The sequence below is a fragment of the Zootermopsis nevadensis genome, unplaced genomic scaffold (genome assembly GCF_977971745.1).
Source record: "Zootermopsis nevadensis isolate Lab colony 2312 unplaced genomic scaffold, Znev_1.0 Znev_ptg000002l, whole genome shotgun sequence".
NCBI classification, from domain to species: domain Eukaryota; kingdom Metazoa; phylum Arthropoda; class Insecta; order Blattodea; family Termopsidae; genus Zootermopsis; species Zootermopsis nevadensis.
The window spans coordinates 16,400,691-16,419,201 of record NW_028259134.1 but is presented as its reverse complement, the minus strand read 5'-3'; the positions used below and the strand labels follow the sequence as shown (position 1 = coordinate 16,419,201).

The following is an 18,511-nucleotide window of genomic DNA, read 5'->3' as shown; positions in this document are numbered from 1 at the left end:
ATATAATGATATCCCTTCAGTCACTGAATTTCCATTTCCAAGCTGAAGTAGGTTCTACAGTAGCCTATTATCACATCTCAGAATGTCTCTTTACGTCATTATTAACTTTTAAACAGTGTGACAAATATTCATTAAACTTGGTCTGACGTCATGCCATTGCAAGCTACCCACACAACGGTGCAAGAAACTATTTATTTATTTATTTAGTTATTTGTCTGTACGCATGTAATAAATAATTGGAGAACAGATTTAATCAGATGAAATTCTTTCTAGGAAATTGCTAAGCAGTTAGATAGAAAGTCGATTTTGGGTGGTATAAATACGTAAAAAAATGAATAAAACGTATCATCATTCAAAATTAGTGTATCTTAATACCAGACAAGAAAAATAATTATCACAACTTGCAGAAAATGACTGTCAGTGATTGATGTTCTGTTGCCACCTGGTTCAGTTTGCTTTGTAATTTTAATTTATTTTAAATTAACATTTTGTTGTAGGTAATTTATCATGTGCCCATTCAATTTCTTGGCTTGTCGGTGCAGGTAACAGAACGCATTTAAATGTTATCTTCAATAAAATATGTTATAACCTTTTACCTCTCCCATCATTCTCCCCGTGTTTTTCTCAATTTCTTTCTTTTATTGTCCTAATAATATGTGATGAAGAGTACATATTATTCAGCTCCTGTACATGAATATCTCTCCAGTCTCCTTCGAAACGGATAGATTAATCAATAAACCATAACAGCTTAAACTATAATCTGAGCCTTTCTAAGCGAATATCACGATACTTCCTTAAAATAGGCCAGAACAGCTTACTTCTCCTTCCTTGTCACTTCTTGGAAAGTTCTTTTCATTCGACGAAGAGTAGGAGAACCTTTCTAATGAGATAACGTCATTAAATGATCTGACCAAGAAACTAGTACGAGAAAAAAGTAATGTAGAATGGAAATAATGGGCAATGTCGCTACACTATAGTAACCGTCACCGCCTTGAATGAGTCAAAGTCACAGCATAATCGTACAAAGTTGCACACGAACAGCAGAGACCAGACGAGTTAAGACAGATTTAGAGCCGCGATGGATGTAGGGGAATCCTTTCGTGGCCTTGAAGTGTGCAGTATGGTGATGACTACTGTAGCAACCAGACTCTCACATCGATTTGCACAGACGCTTGATTTAATCGATATCACAAGCATAGAGAAACAGAGTTACAAATAAATAAGACGGCAGAAAGCGAGACTTCCAGCAAGTGGGAAACGCAATTTGCGATCGGTAGGCTAAAATGAGATGTATGTATGTACAACAGCGAAACAACCGGACAAATCACAAGTGTCCTCTGCTTTCCACTTCCCAGACAGGCCTACTGGTAACCACAGCATTTTGTTTTCTTTTCTGAAAACTAAAATCCATTCGTGCCCCATCTTCTCATGGAATGGAAATATGGTCTACGTAGCTACAGAATGAAGTGTAAAAAAATTAATTACATAAAATAAGCATGTAGTAATATCAGATAGTCTGTGTCCATAATACATTTCACTGGAGACTTGCAGGCCTCTTTTTCATTCTCTGTTCGTATTTTTTGGTTTCTTTATGCGCTCCGCGCTTCTGAGAAAGTACAAGCAGAGCTCAGGATGACGTGGTAGATGTTATCCCGCACTGGTGCCAGACAGGCCCCATTTCCCTCGGCGTTGGTGGACACAGCGCGAAATAAAAACCTTGGCTGGGAAGTCAGGGGGCTATATTAAATAGTATTAAACACTGGTTTATTATACGTTCTTTAAACAAAGTGAACGCATATAAGGGAGGTCATATTTGTCAGTACGTGTCCTAAACTAGGGGTCCGCAGTGGCCGCTTGGTCGCTGGGACCGTGGGTTCGAATCCCACTCAAGCCATGGATGTCTGTCCGCGTTTTTCTGTGTTGCGTTGTCCTGTGTACAGGTAGAGGCCTTGCGACGGCCCGATCCCTCGTCCAAGGAGTCCTACCGAATGTCCTTAGATCAAAGCCAACCCGCAGTGCTCTGCCACGTGAAGAACGGGTCGTTCCCAGTATCCTGTATAAGAAGTGCGAACACTTTCACTACTACGTTCAGAAGAAATCATGCGACAAAAGGAATGCGTATTTTCCCTCTTGGCGACAATTTTTTTTCATAAATCGTCATAAAATAGAAATGTATTATTAAATGTTTTGAAAATAATTATAAAAAAACACCGACCCTGCCAGGATTCGAACCTGGAATCTTCTGATCCGTAGTCAGACGCGTTATCCGTTGCGCCACAGGGCCACGACAGTTAACCTCACTAATATCAAACCTTCAACACCGTTACTAAACACACAATGCCTTTCAATTTGGATGATACTATGAGTTCCTGCTTTCAGCATTCTCCCAGAGCAACTTAATTTACCTCCAACATTGAAATCAGGAGTCACGACAACGAGAATTCGGACACAGGGGACCGCAGACCACAAATTTTCGATATCTGAATAATGCATCCATACAATAAACTCTAACTTCGTACCTGTTCTTTTTTCATTTCTTTGGATGGAACTGATTCGTATTTCATCAAGTTGTGAGCTTTCGTATTAGAGGTGCTAAACCTTTAATTTCTTCTACCACGGCAGAATCAATGGAATCATCTTAATATCTCTGACGCACGAGTATAAATCAATAAAGTGTGTGGAGTCATTCATTCGTCCATCATACGAACGTACATACTGGCCGCATGATAACTTTCGCATAGAGAATCCAAGCTGTAGGTAAAGGTAACGTGCTTCTTCGTTCACATAGAGCAGTGCGGTCTTTGATATCAGGCAGAATTACGTTTATCACGTTTCTGACGTACGAGTGCGGAAGTTAACCTGGGAAAATTTATCAGTTCATCATTTCTCGTTGAGCATGGATACCAGGAAGTGATACAGTTCCCAAAACATTTCTTTGTGGACCGCAAAATGGCAGTGGACTTTTCCAGTGATGACGTCCATCTGTCTTAATTGTGCAATAAATCTACAAATCTAACCACCACTAACACATCTAAACATGCACGATCTTATCAATTAATGGCGTCATTAAACAAACGCCTCTAAAGAAAGCGGATGAGACATCAACGAATTGGTTCTTCCCAAGACACGTGTTGTTTGTAAATCTAACAGGTTATAGTTGCGTTGCCAGTATTTATTAGTTTATTTAATGACGCTGCGTCAAATGGAGTCATTTTGTGCGCCGAGTGATGAATGATCCTACGAGAATGTTCGCTGAATTGTGAGAGAGTTGAAATCTGCTGTTGTTACTTTTAAACGATGTCATGGAACGTTTGGAGGTGCTGAGATCAGTCAGGGTCTGATTCGGGCACCTACTGTACAACTGAGTTAGCCTAAACCCTATCGGTGATACGATTCGCCCTGATGATGGAGGCAACAAGGACCTCTGAACGTCGGTAAACTTCTACCGGACTACGAGGCGCAAGAACCCAGAAGACCGTCAACTTCGGACCTCAAATCCTACTTATTGCTTTTATGTTTACTATGCTAAATAATGAGAATGTAAATGAAGATTCATGTAAATAATTTACGTACCTTGCAGAAGAATATGTAGACATGGAAATGACGGCTAACAGAATATTCATGGTGAATTCGGATGGCCACAGAGCAGTCTTAGGCTGTCTCCAATGCTTAAAAGTTTAAACCTCACGGTCTGAAAACAAAAGAGGAACGGTTTTCACGCTTTTCGGTAAACCTACAAAAAAGGATAGATTATGATTATAATAATAATGAACACAGTACTCAATTTAGTCATAAATATTTCTTTTTAAATGCATAAATCTGCAATCATGGTGGTACATAAATGTTCAGTTTCGCTCTCGGCCGCTTTATTTACGGTACCATATCAGGAATCACCTCAACAAACTGCCACCTACACAATGGAACTGGAACTTCATGACGCGAATCTGTTAATGATTCATAATATTCAAAGTTACAAGACTATCAGAAAATGTAGAAATCTATAGGCTTTACCACGAAACTTTTAGGCGATATCCAAATTTGGCAACCACGATGCTTCTTGTAATAACACGCCATTTACAGTCAAGTGTAAATGACGAAACTCTCCAAGACACAATTTCATATCGCGCTGATAGCAAACAGAAAGAAATTTCGATCAATTTTTGACGCCGTGGATACTTACAGTATGAAAATACACAAAATCTCACTGACTTGTCTCAGAAAGTGTCAAAAGAGGAGTATGGAGTATGCCAGCAGACTGGAATTTGTGTAATACTATTCAGCTCATCGTATTATAAGCAGTATTATGAAAAAAATAACATACCAGAATGTCTTTGGCAATAAAGCACTTGAACACAAGCGCGTGTGTACAAACAATATTTACTTTCCTCTAACACCGCCGGGTATCGAACCCGAGACCGCCTTGTAATCCTGGGGTCTCGGGTTCGATACCCGGCGGTGCCCGAATTTATAACTTGTGTCGGGCAAGGTCGTGGTCTAGGCAACATGGAGTTTTCCTCCGGGAGTTTCTCTGTGACTTCCCAACAATCACTCCATTCACACACAGAAGAAGGCAATGGCAAACCACTTCTGGATCATCTGCGAAGAACGTATATGAACAGGTCCCCAGTCCGAGAAAAGGATGGAAGGATCCTGTTCATATGGACCTGTCGTCAGACAGAACACTAAATAAAAAATAATAACATGACACCAATTTATTTTGTATAGAATTTAAGCATTCACCGACAACCATAATATGAATTGTCAAATACGGAATCTCACTAAAATAAATTACAATTGAAAAGCGTAATAGAGTGAACTAAAGATAAATAGAATTTCGTGGGGTTGTCATATTTTGAAATTTTGACGTAAATACGTCTATCTTCTTTTTTTACTATAAAAATTTGTGATTCCTCGTTCTCTTCAACCAATTTGTCGTCAAAAAATGACGTCATCAACAATGCCAACAGATATTTGTTTACTCAGCATTGTTGGCATTGTTGAAGTCGACACAACAATGCCGAGTAAACAAATAACGCTTCACAACAAGGAAATCAAAGAATATCAAGTCAGTCGCATTATCACTGCTCCAGAAGCAGCACGTCGCAATCTTAAAAATTGACTAACAGTTGTCCTAAAACATCAGGAAAGTGAAAGAAGACGTTATCAAGTATTTGAAGTACCAACTCCAACAACTTCAACAAGGTAAACTGATACGCATTCGATATATTACGATTATGAAAACTGACTTTATGACCGATTTTAAGACGAACATTTGCAGGGGTGGGGCTGGACGTAAAAAGTTGACTGAACAAGAACTGTTGACCTCTGAACAACAACGTAAAGAACTAAAACATCAGACATATTTAAGAAATAAAGAAAAGCGAAGGGAGACTTACACTGATAAACGAGACCATATTAACGACACATGTAGAAAAACAGACGAAGATTTGCAAGGGTGGGATTGGACGTAGATAGTTGACTAACCAAGAACTGTTGGCCTCTGATCAGCGACGTAAAGAAGTAAAATATCAGATTACAGGAAGCGCTCCGAAAGGATTAGCCATCGTTGTCGTCAAAAAATGACGTCATCAACAATATCACCTTATATTTGTTTATACACGGGGGTTAGTTTAGTGTCTTACTCAAGATTTTAAAACGCAACCAACCCCCTTCGGGGGGTTGGTCAAGTGTTTAAACCCCCCCATTCGGGGGGGGGGGGGTTAGTTTAGTTTCTTACTCAGGGGTTAAAACACTAGAATGCGACACTAAACTAACTCCCCTTCGGGACTAACCAAGGTTGGTTGCGTTTTACAAACTTGACAAACCCCCCTAGGAGCTCAGAAAGGAGCGCCCTGCTCTAGTAAGGAAAAAAGCGTAACGAAGATGTGTCAGATCCATATCAACACTGTGTAAATATGGACCGACATCAATGGGTATGTTACCTAAGAAACTAATTGTTACGTCATCTGTTTACTCGGCATTGTTGTGTTACATTACTGCCGTCAACAATCCGCTTTCGTTATTGCGGAAACAGTTGATCTGTGAATCGTTTGTAGAAGAAGTGCTTCGTAGACTAGACAATTTTTTGCTGGTAAAAACGTTTTAGAATATCACAATTACTTATCTTATATAAGAATTATTACATTACATTACAGATACGTATTTACGTCAGATTCTCCGGAACCGTGGTTCCACTGTCAACTTTTTTCAAGCAACATCCCATTACGGCCTTACAAAATCGAACGCAGTAATATGCAAAGGGCCCTGCTTAGAGAGTAGCACGGAGAGGGAGAGGGAGAGAGAGAGAGTGAGAGAGGGTGGGAGGTAGAGGAAGCTTCTCGCTCCTTCCTGCCCCTGTGGAACTAACCCCCACTTCGTACAATTCCACTCCATTCGTGCGTCTGCGCGCCATATTCCCGTAGCCAAACAAAAGTTGTAGTGAAATGCTCTGACGCGGGCGACATAGTCCAAAGACACGATAGAACAGTAAGTCAGTTTAGTTGGACAGGCAAGGGAGTGCTTGCGATAACGTGTGTGTGTGTGTGTGTGAGAGAGAAAGTGTGTTTGTAATTACTGTGTTTGTTATCAATGCAAGTGGTTGGTGGCGTTTTTAAGCGCCATAGCAAGAAATAAAACCGACGTGCGAGTGGTGGTTGTTGATTGTTTTGAACCTGGATTAAAGTGAACGTAACAGCAAAAGAAATAAACCATGTTTGATGTGTTTGGCTCCGTGAAGGGGCTTCTTAAACTAGACTCGGTATGCATAGACAACAACGTGTTCCGGCTTCATTACAAAGCCACCGTAATCATCTTGATTGCGTTTTCGTTGTTGGTTACATCTCGACAATACATTGGTGATCCAATCGATTGCATAGTCGACGAAATTCCCCTCGCTGTTATGGACACATACTGTTGGATTTACTCTACGTTTACGATACCGAATCGACTGGGAGGTAGGCCTGGTATAGATGTGGCGCATCCCGGCGTTTCCAGCCACAACGAAAATGACGAAGTCAAATACCACAAGTACTACCAATGGGTTTGCTTCGTACTGTTCTTCCAAGCCATTTTGTTTTATGTACCTCGCTATCTATGGAAAACGTGGGAGGGTGGACGGATCAAGATGTTGGTACTAGACCTAAATTGCCCAGTAGTAAGCGAAGACTGCAAAGCCGATCGAAAGAAGCTGCTGGTAGACTACTTTTCAACGAACTTACATACACAAAATTTCTATGCAATACGCTTCTTCATCTGCGAAGCGCTTAACTTCATCAATGTTGTGGGTCAGATCTACTTTATGGATTTCTTCCTGGATGGGGAATTCACCAACTATGGCGCCGATGTTATCAGGTTTACTGAAATGGAGCCAGAGGACAGAGAAGATCCAATGAGTCGTGTGTTTCCCAAGGTGACAAAGTGCACATTCCACAAATATGGTCCTTCAGGTACGGTGCAGAAGTTCGACGGACTCTGCGTGTTGCCCCTAAACATCGTGAACGAGAAGATCTACGTGTTCCTGTGGTTCTGGTTCGTGTTCCTGTCTGTGGTGACTGGCATTGCGCTGCTGTACCGGGCTGCTGTAATCATGGGCCCGCAGATACGCATGTACCTACTCCGGGCCAGATCTCGTCTAGCACCGCAGGAGCAGATAGAAGCCATATCCCGCAAATGCCAGATTGGGGACTGGTTCGTCCTGTATCAGCTTGGTAAGAACATCGACCCACTCGTCTACAAAGAACTCGTGGCGGACTTGGCCAAGAAGTTAGAAGGAAAAGAAACAGTGTAAAAATATCCAAGTGCCTTGTCGTTTTGTTTTATAAAAAAAACTAATATGAATTATAAAAAGAAATCTAATGGGATTAGCTGAGGCAAAGTAGGCGTAATTATTGTGTTCAATTCATAGGTCGCCACGTAGCGCAAACAAAACTTTGCCTTGTCTCCATGCACCACCTGCATCAGCTGGTATTATAGGTTATGTTCACAATGAAGCCTGACACCACTGTCTGGCAGTGACGTGCTATAAGCTGATTCAAGTTGTGCGTGGGCTCTAGATACAAGATGAAATATTTGATTCCTGTGATGTATTAGAAGACTGGATGGAGGTTATGGCTCGTCACGAATTTGGTACACATGGACCTGCATTTCATGTAGCCTGCAATGCCAGGAACAATACTATTTGCTTGTTTGCATAATAGATTTTTTTATTTTAATATTTGTTGTGCAGACTGTTGGGTATTTGATCTTAATCTGGGCCAGAAATTTGAATGGTGGTAAGGTCTAGATTCTGTTTTGTCTTTTTAAGTTCCCGTAGTAAATAGTGACTTCACTTCTGGCAGAAGCTTCCAGGAAAAGAAAGCAAGCAAGACATTCTGCCATTATGTTCCCCCTATTTCCAACATCAATTTTCACTGTTGAGTTTTCTTGTACTCATATTTATTTAATTGTAGTTCTAAAATTTAGTGTTTGCATTGGTTAACATGTAAGGATTTTAATCTCAAATAAGTGGGACCAACTTTGTTTTGATATTACATCAATTGTCTTGCAAACACGTAAATGTTCGTGATGTCTGTCGATGACTTTAACGTTTCTCAGTTACCCATTTAGTAAAAGTCTTTGAATATGTAAAACAATATAAAGTGTTGGAAAGACATATCAGATTTAAGGATTCAAAAAAGAATCCTTGCTCCCTCTTTCCAGCCTAAAACATTTCTATAAACATCTGTTGTGGAGTTGTGTTTTGTTGAGTGGTAAACTGTTCAATTAAATGAATTTGTTCGTGAAATTACAATGACAAATTAGTGAATAAGAAATAGAAAGGTTCTTGCATTCCTAACAGTAATAATTTACATTCTGAATCCATATCTATAGTTTTTAAGTACATGAATATATTCTGTGATTAATATTGCAGTTTCCAGAAGTGCCAACAGATGTTGCTGCTGTGATGGCAATGTAACAGAACTGTTACAGGCAATATCGATATTCATATGGAATTGAAATGTTTCCACTTGCTTTTTTCTTAATATACTAGAATCTATTCATATTATTTCCACGTAATTCAGTTATGATTTAACACATAACTCAGTTTCTGGATGCTGCAATTTTACCAATAATTATTCTAGTGATAGTATTTGTATTTTTCTTCAAGGTTAAGCAATATCCATTTTAAATGTATGATTAAGTTTTTCTTATGCAAAATTGTCTCGATACATTCCGCATTGAAGGGGCCACAGCACATGTCCTTTCATTTTCCTTGTCAAAAAGGACATTTTTCTATTATCATACCCTAAATGTTTTGAGAGCAATAATCACCTTATATAGCAGTGCATGGTATAGTTGTCACGTTTAAAATGGGGGAGGCACAGCTGTATATTGGAGACCATCGCAATATTACGTTTTGAATTTGATTGTAAGGAAAGAAAGACAAGCCACAGTCAATGTCTTGGAATAGTAAACCATGCTTTTTGGCAGTAGTTGGAAATTTGTACGTGTGGTTTTCATTTAGATGTGCCAACTGTTTATTGATGATAATTACGTCGCACGAGATAATATTCCCCATTTCTGACTACTGTTGATGAACTTCAGTTTCAGGTCAAGCCAAGCCATTCCACTTTCGCAAAATCTTTTTTAATGCTGTTTTATTAAATATACTGCAAAATGCTTTGATTCGTTTATTGTGGGCAAAAAAGATTGATCCCTAGAAAAAACAAGTTGGTAGCAATGATACACATTGATATTGGCTATTGTGTCATTTGATCAGTGTTGAGTAGCCTGCTTTGACACACTGTACGAAGGGCAAATCGTTAAGAATGTTTTCTATTATAATTGTGTGTACATTTGAAGAAGCGTTACTTAAAATTTGCCCTTTGAATAATGACATTTTATATTATGTATATTCTTTATATTCTGTGTAATGATGCATGTAATGGTAAGTCAAGTAACCATTCCAATATCACAAAAGAAGTGAAACTCAAGTAATCCATGTGCCTTAGACTCACTATTGTTAAATACTTCGATCTAAGACCATTTTCTACAAGGCTGAAAAATTGTGATATTCTTTGTCGGGGGTTTCATTTTTACAATTCAAATTGCTCAGATTTGAAGTGAAGTATGTCCAAAACTTCGCCATTTCTATGTCATCGCTACTTTTACACTGGTCATGCTCTTATCTGTCACATTTTGAATATGTAAACATAGCCTTGTGGCTTATATTTTTGGACATCACTGTACACAAGGTACATTCCTCGGTTATCTTTTGTTGTGTCAGTTGTATGTAGAAAACCCTAATGAATGGGCCTCTTTTATTTGTAAGCAACCATTTACCATGTTCATCCAATAAATACACTGCTTATATAGTTTTTGCAGACTGATCTTTTCATTGTCCTAAATAAAACCACGAACATCTGTAGATTACGATGTAGACCTGGGTTATAATGCCGTCTGGACTAGTAGGTAGGTACCACTGTTGTTAAAAAAATCCCTCCGTCTTTGGGGCTCTAGGCATTTACGTGTTCACAAATATGCCTAAATGTGGAAAATAATGTTGCCCCATTAACACTTCCTTTGTTTCTGAAGAGTTAGCGTACATATTTCATGCCGAAGTTGGGGGGGTTGGTCGCAAGGCTAACAACCTTGCACCGTAAAAAAGATGATGTTTCGAAACCTCGATCAAAGCCTCGAACCGAATGGAAGAGGAGAATTGAGGAAGCCACGGACCGGAGAGCCATAGAAGAAGAATAAGTAATGCATTATCTTCGAAACTCACTTTGTGTATTCACACATTAATGTTCCAGTGTTTCTTTTTGTGTGAAATTTGACACAGTGCAAGGCATTCGGTGTTGTTCTGGATGATGATGCCCTGTGGACTTGTAGGTTGGTACCAGCTCCTCAGGAAAACAAATTCTCAGAACTTCAGCTCTAAAGAAGGAAACATTATATTTCTCCGAAATGTTAGTATTTACCAACAAATACGCAAGACCAGTTACAGTCGTGAGAATCTCATATGCAATCTTTGGTAGGGTGCACGCAACATTTTCAGTATGTGGGCCACATTGGAAAATTGAGCTCGTGGCATTTACAGTTTCACGTCATCTAATATAACAAGTGGACTTCTTAATATAGTGTGAATGCTACTAATTCCTCTAGGAATTATAATTATAGGTTATGTGTTAAGTGATTACGAACTGTGGGTCTTGCGTATTATAATTTCACATAACGTCCACCAAATTTTGGTTAAACACGGCAATCTTTTCTAGAAGGAAGGTTGTGCTGGGAACATGATTCGTATTGCGGAGCTGGATGGAAGTTGAGATAGAAACGAATTCTTCTGCAGATGATGAAGGTTGTAACTTCCTGGCAGGTGTTTAACAACATAACTTGGGTTTTTGTCCCGTGTATGGTGCAGCAGCCAGGAGCTAAGGCAGGTGGGTATCGTCCGACGCTCGGGAAATGGTGGGCTACTTTCATGGTATGTTGAACAGAGGGGAGGGATATTTCTTAGCGGCAGGTTCAGTCGTCTTCTGTGAGATTCCATCACAGGCATTCAAATACGGGGCTTACAGCACGTGTCAAAAGTCAGGAAGGGTTGGGTTCCAAAGTTTAATACACGAGTGGAAAAGTGTACTCTACTGGAGTACAACAATTACATCATGACCAATATTTTGTACAACTAGGGCAGAACGCTCCTTTCGGAGCTCCTCGGAGGGGTTGGTCAAGTTTTTAAAAAGCAACCAACCCCTTCGGGGGGGTTGGTTACGTTTTAAAATCTCGTGTAAGAAACTAAACTAAACCCCCCGAATGGAGGGTTAAAACACTTGACCAACCCCCTTTCGGGGGGGTTGGTTACGTTTTAAAATCTCGTGTAAGAAACTAAACCCCCCGAATGGAGGGTTAAAACACTTGACCAACCCCCTTTCGGGGGGTTGGTTGCGTTTTAAAATCTTGAGTAAGACACTAAACTCGGCATTGTTGTGTTGTACTCGGCATTGTTGTGGAACACAACAATGCCGAGTTTGTTTATAGTTGACATTGTTGATGACGTAATTTATTGACGACGACGAAATCACAAATTTTTATAATAAGATAAGTTGTTCTAAGACAAATTATCAATTTCATAACAATTAGTATTTGTCTAAATGCAGAGACTCAGCTGAGAGTAATACTGTACTTTGCCATGAAAAACAAATAAGGATTCGAAGAAATTAATTTACTAAAATGAATTAATAAGTAGAAAACATCCAAAAACAAACATAACTCCCAATTTACCGCCAATCCAGCTTAAAGTCAATACTGATGGTGTACAGGGTTTGGCGCTCGAATGGGATTCGATTGTGTATACTTCATTCGCGATGTCCACTGAACCACAATGAGCTGAGAAATTGACTTAGGAATTACCAAGTTCTAAACCAATCGTCATAATTACCCATCTATTATTGTAACAATGGTAGTAAAATTATTTTATCACTCCTTTTATGTGTAGACAAAACAATTCATTTCACTAATAGCTACTTCCAGTAACAATATCAAACACCAATAGGTAATCGCTAATGTTAATGTCTGTTATCAACCTGAGCCATTTGTAAGATATTAAACACAAGGAAATTGCCTTGTATTCATTAGACAGAAGATTGGATGGGCCCTATAGACATCTTGCGTGTAGCGAAGAAAAAATCTCAACCTATCGGTAATATAAACATGGCCGTCGAATCTACTGACCCATCATATAAAATATTGTGAAAATCACTCAGTGACCGAAAATATACCTGCCAACTTTAAACTCAATTTTCTCCGCAACAATTGACTAAATTTTAAGAACCTTTGCTGACACACTAGTATTCTAGCCATTTCTTTTATCATTTGTTGTTTGTTTTTTTCGATTTCTAGACACCAAAAAATCTGAAAGCTCAAAATAGTGTTGTAGGTAAAGTTTGGCGTCGAAGTTGGACCAGACAGACACAATTTCAAACCTCGTCAAGAAATTTTGCAAGACAGGATTTATTGTTTGGTGTCAAAGATTAGGAGAGATCGTCGAATGAATCCATCGTAATATAAATATGGATTCAGGTGTTGTTGATCTGAATCTGGTGGACTGAAGCATTAAACTTGGTAGTTATATTTTGGTACACTGGACCTGGGAAGGTTGAAAATCAAGTCCTGTTACCCACCTATTGTAAGTGTCAAAGTTGTCACTACTCCTCAGAAGTTTTGATATTATCTTCGGCACTTAAAAGCACTTAACTCAAGTGAAAATATGCAGAATGTTAAACGTAGATATCGTTCAAGAGCCCGGACTTTCTCGTACTCAGGACAATTAGAACTGATGAACCTCAACTTTCTCTCACCTGCTCGTGTTATAAGCAATATCGTCGAATGTGAAGATGAATGAATGATAAATTCATAAAGTTTCACGAAAAATTGGCCAATTATAGCCTTTCATTTTGGTGTCCGAAATTTAAAACAAGGGACAGAGAAACAAACGGTCAGATTAATTTGCCTACAACTTTGGACAGAGGTCCTGTGTTCTGCGGATCAGCAGAGAGCACTCAGCGCTTTGTAGCAAAACGCGGATCGGGTGAGCAGCTCGCTACAACTATCCATATCCGGTACGCGACATATTGCGCAGACTCAGTGCAAACAATTTGCGACCCTCACATCTTTCTCAGTACGCGAATCAATTAGCCAGGAAAAGGGCTGTGTTCTAGTGAGAGAAATAAACATGAGAATGTTCTGGAGTCAGCCATGGTGCGTTCCAGTTGCATTTACTGATGGCCTAGAGCAGTAGTTTCCATATTTTTACGAGATTTTACAGTTTCCTTTGCACGAAATGTAACAGATTTCCGAAATTACTCAATATATCTTATTTAGTATTTATAGTAAGCCGGGATAGCTACGCTTAGACTCTATATAATCGTAAGAATACTGTTGATAGGACATGAACAATATATTTAAACGCAGGCAACAAATTGGGCCAATTTCCAGTCTTCAAGAAGCGAGGAGAACATGATGCGATACGTCATATATATGATGACGACAGTCCTTGTCCAAAATGAAATGGGATTTCTGTAGGACTTTTCATCGGCTGAAACTTCAGAGTCACGTCTCCCGGAAGAGGTCAACTTCATGGATCTCGGAATGTTACATGGGCAGTGCGGTTTTTCCTGGAACTTTGCCGGTGATTCCCGGATGCCTTCAGACGTCACAGCCGTGATTGTGTAATCTGCTTCCATTCAGAGAACTTAAGATTATTAAGCTACTTTGCTAAGGTGTGACAGGGAACAGCTCTTGATGTCGGTTGTCAGTTGTTTATCCGACTGAAAATGTTTTGTTTGCTTTTTCTCCGACTTCCCCCCCCCCCCCGGTAAATTACGAAACAGTGCTGACCGAGTGACGTAATGCAGTTGATATCGTCCATGAATTTCAAAAATCTGTCGAACGAGCTTGGAAATTATCTGTTCTGAACCAGACTGTCTGTTTCATGATTTCGTCAGTGATCGTATTAGGTTTTGTCTTCACCTTCAAAGCACGAAGCTCTCTAAGTAATATTTAAAAACTCAGTTCATACCTAAAAAACTCATCGGCACCGTTACCAAGATCAGTTAGTTGATGGTGTTTAAAAAAAAAATCTTTTTATTCTGAGAATACCAATCCAACGAATACATTCTGTGGGCAGAATGACAAGTTACTGAATGGTAAAGCGTCTGATACATGTAGTTATTACAGTGTTTTAAAGGGATAAAATATAAAGTTATCAGGTTTTCTCCCGAGAAAATAGTCACCTGTGCCCATTGTTCAGGACAGATGTCACAGGTAGGTTTCGTTTTTAACCTCACTTCCATACCTTTTTACCTTTACTCGATATATCAAACGAGAAGCTAACGACCGAGTGATGACGGTATAACCACCACATTTGGTGTTGAGAATTTTGTTTGTTTAATTTCTAACCTCATAATGTCCTTTTCATTCAAATCCATGTTATATTATCTTCAATAAATGACTAGGTCAGTCTATTTTAGATATTCTGACAAAATATTGTATTAATTTACCATCTCCTATCCATTTCATAATGTCTGACGTCCCTTTTATCTATCTTATGTCCAAATATTAACCTTAGAACATCGCTCTCAAACGCCCTCCTCTTCCGTTAGGATGACAGGCCAAGCTTCACGTCAATATGAAGCAAGTACACAAAGCGAGTATAAATGGTTTTGCAAAAACTTTGAAACTCTGATAGATGCTGAGGTTCTGGGAACATCAACAAATCTGCCTGTTGTGGGAGAGCTCTTCCAGTAGATGGTATGACGACATTAGAGTAAGAAACGATTTAATGCCACCGGAAAGCAGCCCGGGATATGGGCTATCAATGAAAAAAACGGTGGCCTACGCTACACAAAGACGTGTTGTCTGACCTGCGGTACTTGTCATCCTTTTAAATTAAAATGTTCTGCAGGCTGACCACAGGCTGGAATGTTATTAGTTCATCTACCAGACTGGGACAGCATTAGCGCTCTAGGATTTTTTTTTCGAGGTACCCGGATCGAACCTCGACCGTATTATCAGACAAAAACAGACAGAAGAATGTTATGGATTTTTAAGCCTGTCCAGGCAAATACCAAGATAATACTTTCAACACGTCACGACAGACTCCTTCCAAATATCTACGTGTTCGCCGTGGTACCACAGCTATTGAGCTGCGTTTCTTTCAGACGTCTGTATTTATTTAGCGAAATATGGCATAGAAAACATTAAATATGTCTAATATCAACGAAACTGAATACAGTGAAATCTCGATTATCCGACCTAAACGGGATTTATGGACGGTCGGGAAGTCGAAAATGTCAGATAGTACGGAACACCAATGAAAAAGAGAGTAACAGGCCGACACCATATTTTTCTGGCACATTGAAGCATAGTTTCGCCTTTATCTAGACTTTGTTCCAAGGGAACAAACACTTTCTTTGATATGTTAATCAAAAACTCAACAGTTTATGAGAAATCGGCACGTCGGATAAAACGTAATATTTGATTACCGAAGGTAGGATATTCGGGCCTCTGTTGTCTGTCCAAAGGCGGCAACATAGCTTACTTCCACATGGTGCCATCAGCCCAAAGCAAGGTGAACATCATCATCACTGTATCGCCGGGAAAGCCTGAAATCATGTTCAGGCTCAGGACGCGATAAAACGAAGACTTTAGCAAGTGGCGCGCGTTGCATAACTTCAGAGACTGTCAGAACCTCCGCCGGCAAGGGCACGTAAAAGCGCGTAATTCAGTGGCTGAATGATAACTATGTAGCACTACAGTGGAACCTGGATATACCGCTTACTCGCATATACCACAGCTGTGAACATGCCCCCCCAATGCGTTTACATTTGTTTTATGATAGATAAATGTCAATTTCACATACAACGCGGGTACTGAAGCTGTCCCCCCGAAACCCGTGTCATATCGAGGTTCCACTGTATAAACATATCAGACACGTAGCTCAAGTGAATATGTGTTCAGGGTGACTGCTATTTCAGTCAATTTTACTTGTTTCCACCCAGTCTTCAGCAAAACAAGTCATCCATATCTTTAAAACATACTATTTTCAAAATAATATTACATAATAAATAAAGACAAAACTATTATTTTATGTATTCTTACATAGAATCATCATGGCGTTTGAAAGCTTTGAAAAGACGAATGATCTTTAAGACAGGCGAGTGGGAGGACTATTCTTTTGTCCATCTCATAGTCCTATGTAAACGACTAGAGATTATTAAAAGAACTCCAGTTACCATGACAGTAATGTGTTTGATACGTCATCTTCCTCCTGACTTATGTTGCATTATTCATAAGTGTTCTTTGTATAACACAACGTAAAATGAATGCATAATTGGGAGTACTGTCCGTCCACGTGTTTCATCTCCAAACCACTCAAATAATTCCGATTTAATTTGATACAGGAATACAAACCTAAATTTATCCGACGAATTTAACTTTGGTTTGTACCGGTCAATAATTCCTGCTTCATATGAAGCTCAAATTAATAATCATAAAAACTGCTTGCCTTCGGAATGTAAAAACTGTTCTAAACATTCTTTGACACGCCTACCCTGCAGATGGAGACAGTATGTTCCACTACACAGGCGTTACAATGCAGAAGACCAACATCAATAAATCGTTCCCTACTAAACATCATCAGCTCAAATGAGCAGCGCGGATTCAATCAACAAAGAAACAAAAGTCTTACCACATTTTCAATTGTAGATCGTTAAGTTATCTACTGACGAAGAAAGTAGGCATTTCATGTCGGGACTTGTTTGACCTTAACATTAATCCCTTTGAGGATCCTATTCATTGTATGGGAAAGTGTACATTGTGGCGATTTATAATAGACAGGACAGCCAGCCTTTGTATAAGATGAGTTCACACTGGCGCGGAGCCGATAGGCAACCCGTCCATAACGTGTAAACAACTAGTCCATATTTGACCAAACTTTTACCATTCGATCAACAATGACCGAACTTCAAAAAGAAGGAGACGAAGAGCGGCAGAAGGAGACAAAGAGAGGACGAAAGAACTAATACAACAAACCAGGAAACTCTGAAGAAGGCGAAAGTAAGGTATTTACCTTGAAACTTTAAGTAATCCGTAACAATCTTGCAGGCAATATGAATTTCCGAAGACTTGTTCTGTCTGTAAGTTAGGGTATAATGTACACGCGCGATTCAAAAAGGGAATTAATTAAAACTTCAAGTATTGACGTCGCAGTGGTCTAGAAGAAACCGCACAACCCAGGTTAGACGTTTGTATCGCCGCGCGCGCGTCTTGGAGTGACCTTTCGTGAGTCGTAGCGTATCCTACACAAAGTTCGCTGATGACGAAAAAAAATATATTCACTGTTTAGGATTTGAGGTTTTCACGGCGGTGAGTCTGAAGATGGCTGTCTTCTGGGTTGTTGCCTCCGCCATCGGGCGATGAGTAAAATCATCGCCTTGATGATGGAGGCAGCAAGGAGCTCTGAAACGTTTATAAACTTCTACCAGACTACACGGCGCTACAACCCAGAAGACAGCATCTTTCTTATTCACTGTTATTTTGCGGACGAAGGGGGACCCATCAATACACTTCATGGCCGAAATTCCAAGCTTTGCTGAACGTGATACATGGGCCTATTGTTATCTAAAAAATTCTAGTAGTTAGGTTACAATAAGCTGAGAACTCCAGTCATTTGTCAAACTTCTTGTTAAGGGTTTATATCCTTTTCATTTCAAGGGCCCATAGGTCAGGAACACTGACAGGGGTACGGTATACAATACGCATTACAGTGCGTATGACACAGACTTTACTTTTCTGTGAGACTGTACCTGACTTGCACTTACTAATGGCCAATTATGTTCAGGGCCAACCTGTGTATCGACAGCAACGAGCTGTATTCCTTTCGTCTTATTTCATCTTCGCGGTCAAAGTAATCGACCCCTTGCAGGTATGAGATGCATCATCACAAGCAATGGCGTCTTTCAGCCACTGAAGA

At 39.6% G+C, this 18,511-nt stretch overlaps 1 protein-coding gene, 1 long non-coding RNA gene and 1 other non-coding gene across 3 annotated transcripts in view; 1 reads left to right on the top strand and 2 right to left on the bottom strand.

Moving 5' to 3' along the window:
• LOC110836971 (uncharacterized) overlaps positions 1-18,511 on the bottom strand; it is a 249,532-nt gene that overhangs the window by 25,090 nt on the left and 205,931 nt on the right. Inside the window, exon 5 of the long non-coding RNA XR_015535781.1 lies at positions 3,574-3,691. This is a non-coding gene — a long non-coding RNA (uncharacterized LOC110836971). The remainder of the gene's footprint in view (positions 1-3,573; positions 3,692-18,511) is intronic.
• Positions 2,212-2,284, bottom strand: TRNAR-ACG (transfer RNA arginine (anticodon ACG)). The gene has a single exon. It is a non-coding gene; the product is annotated as a tRNA-Arg (tRNA).
• Positions 5,078-10,361, top strand: Inx2 (innexin 2). The gene is made up of 2 exons (XM_087351282.1): positions 5,078-5,202; positions 6,156-10,361. The coding sequence occupies exon 2, from the start codon at positions 6,710-6,712 to the stop codon at positions 7,784-7,786; it is 1,077 nt and encodes a 358-aa protein (XP_087207408.1). The 5' UTR covers positions 5,078-5,202; positions 6,156-6,709; the 3' UTR covers positions 7,787-10,361.

Bases quoted from the DNA above. Each gene is read 5' to 3' on its own strand.
- Inx2 (XM_087351282.1), top strand. From the start codon at position 6,710: ATGTTTGATGTGTTTGGCTCCGTGAAGGGGCTTCTTAAACTAGACTCG.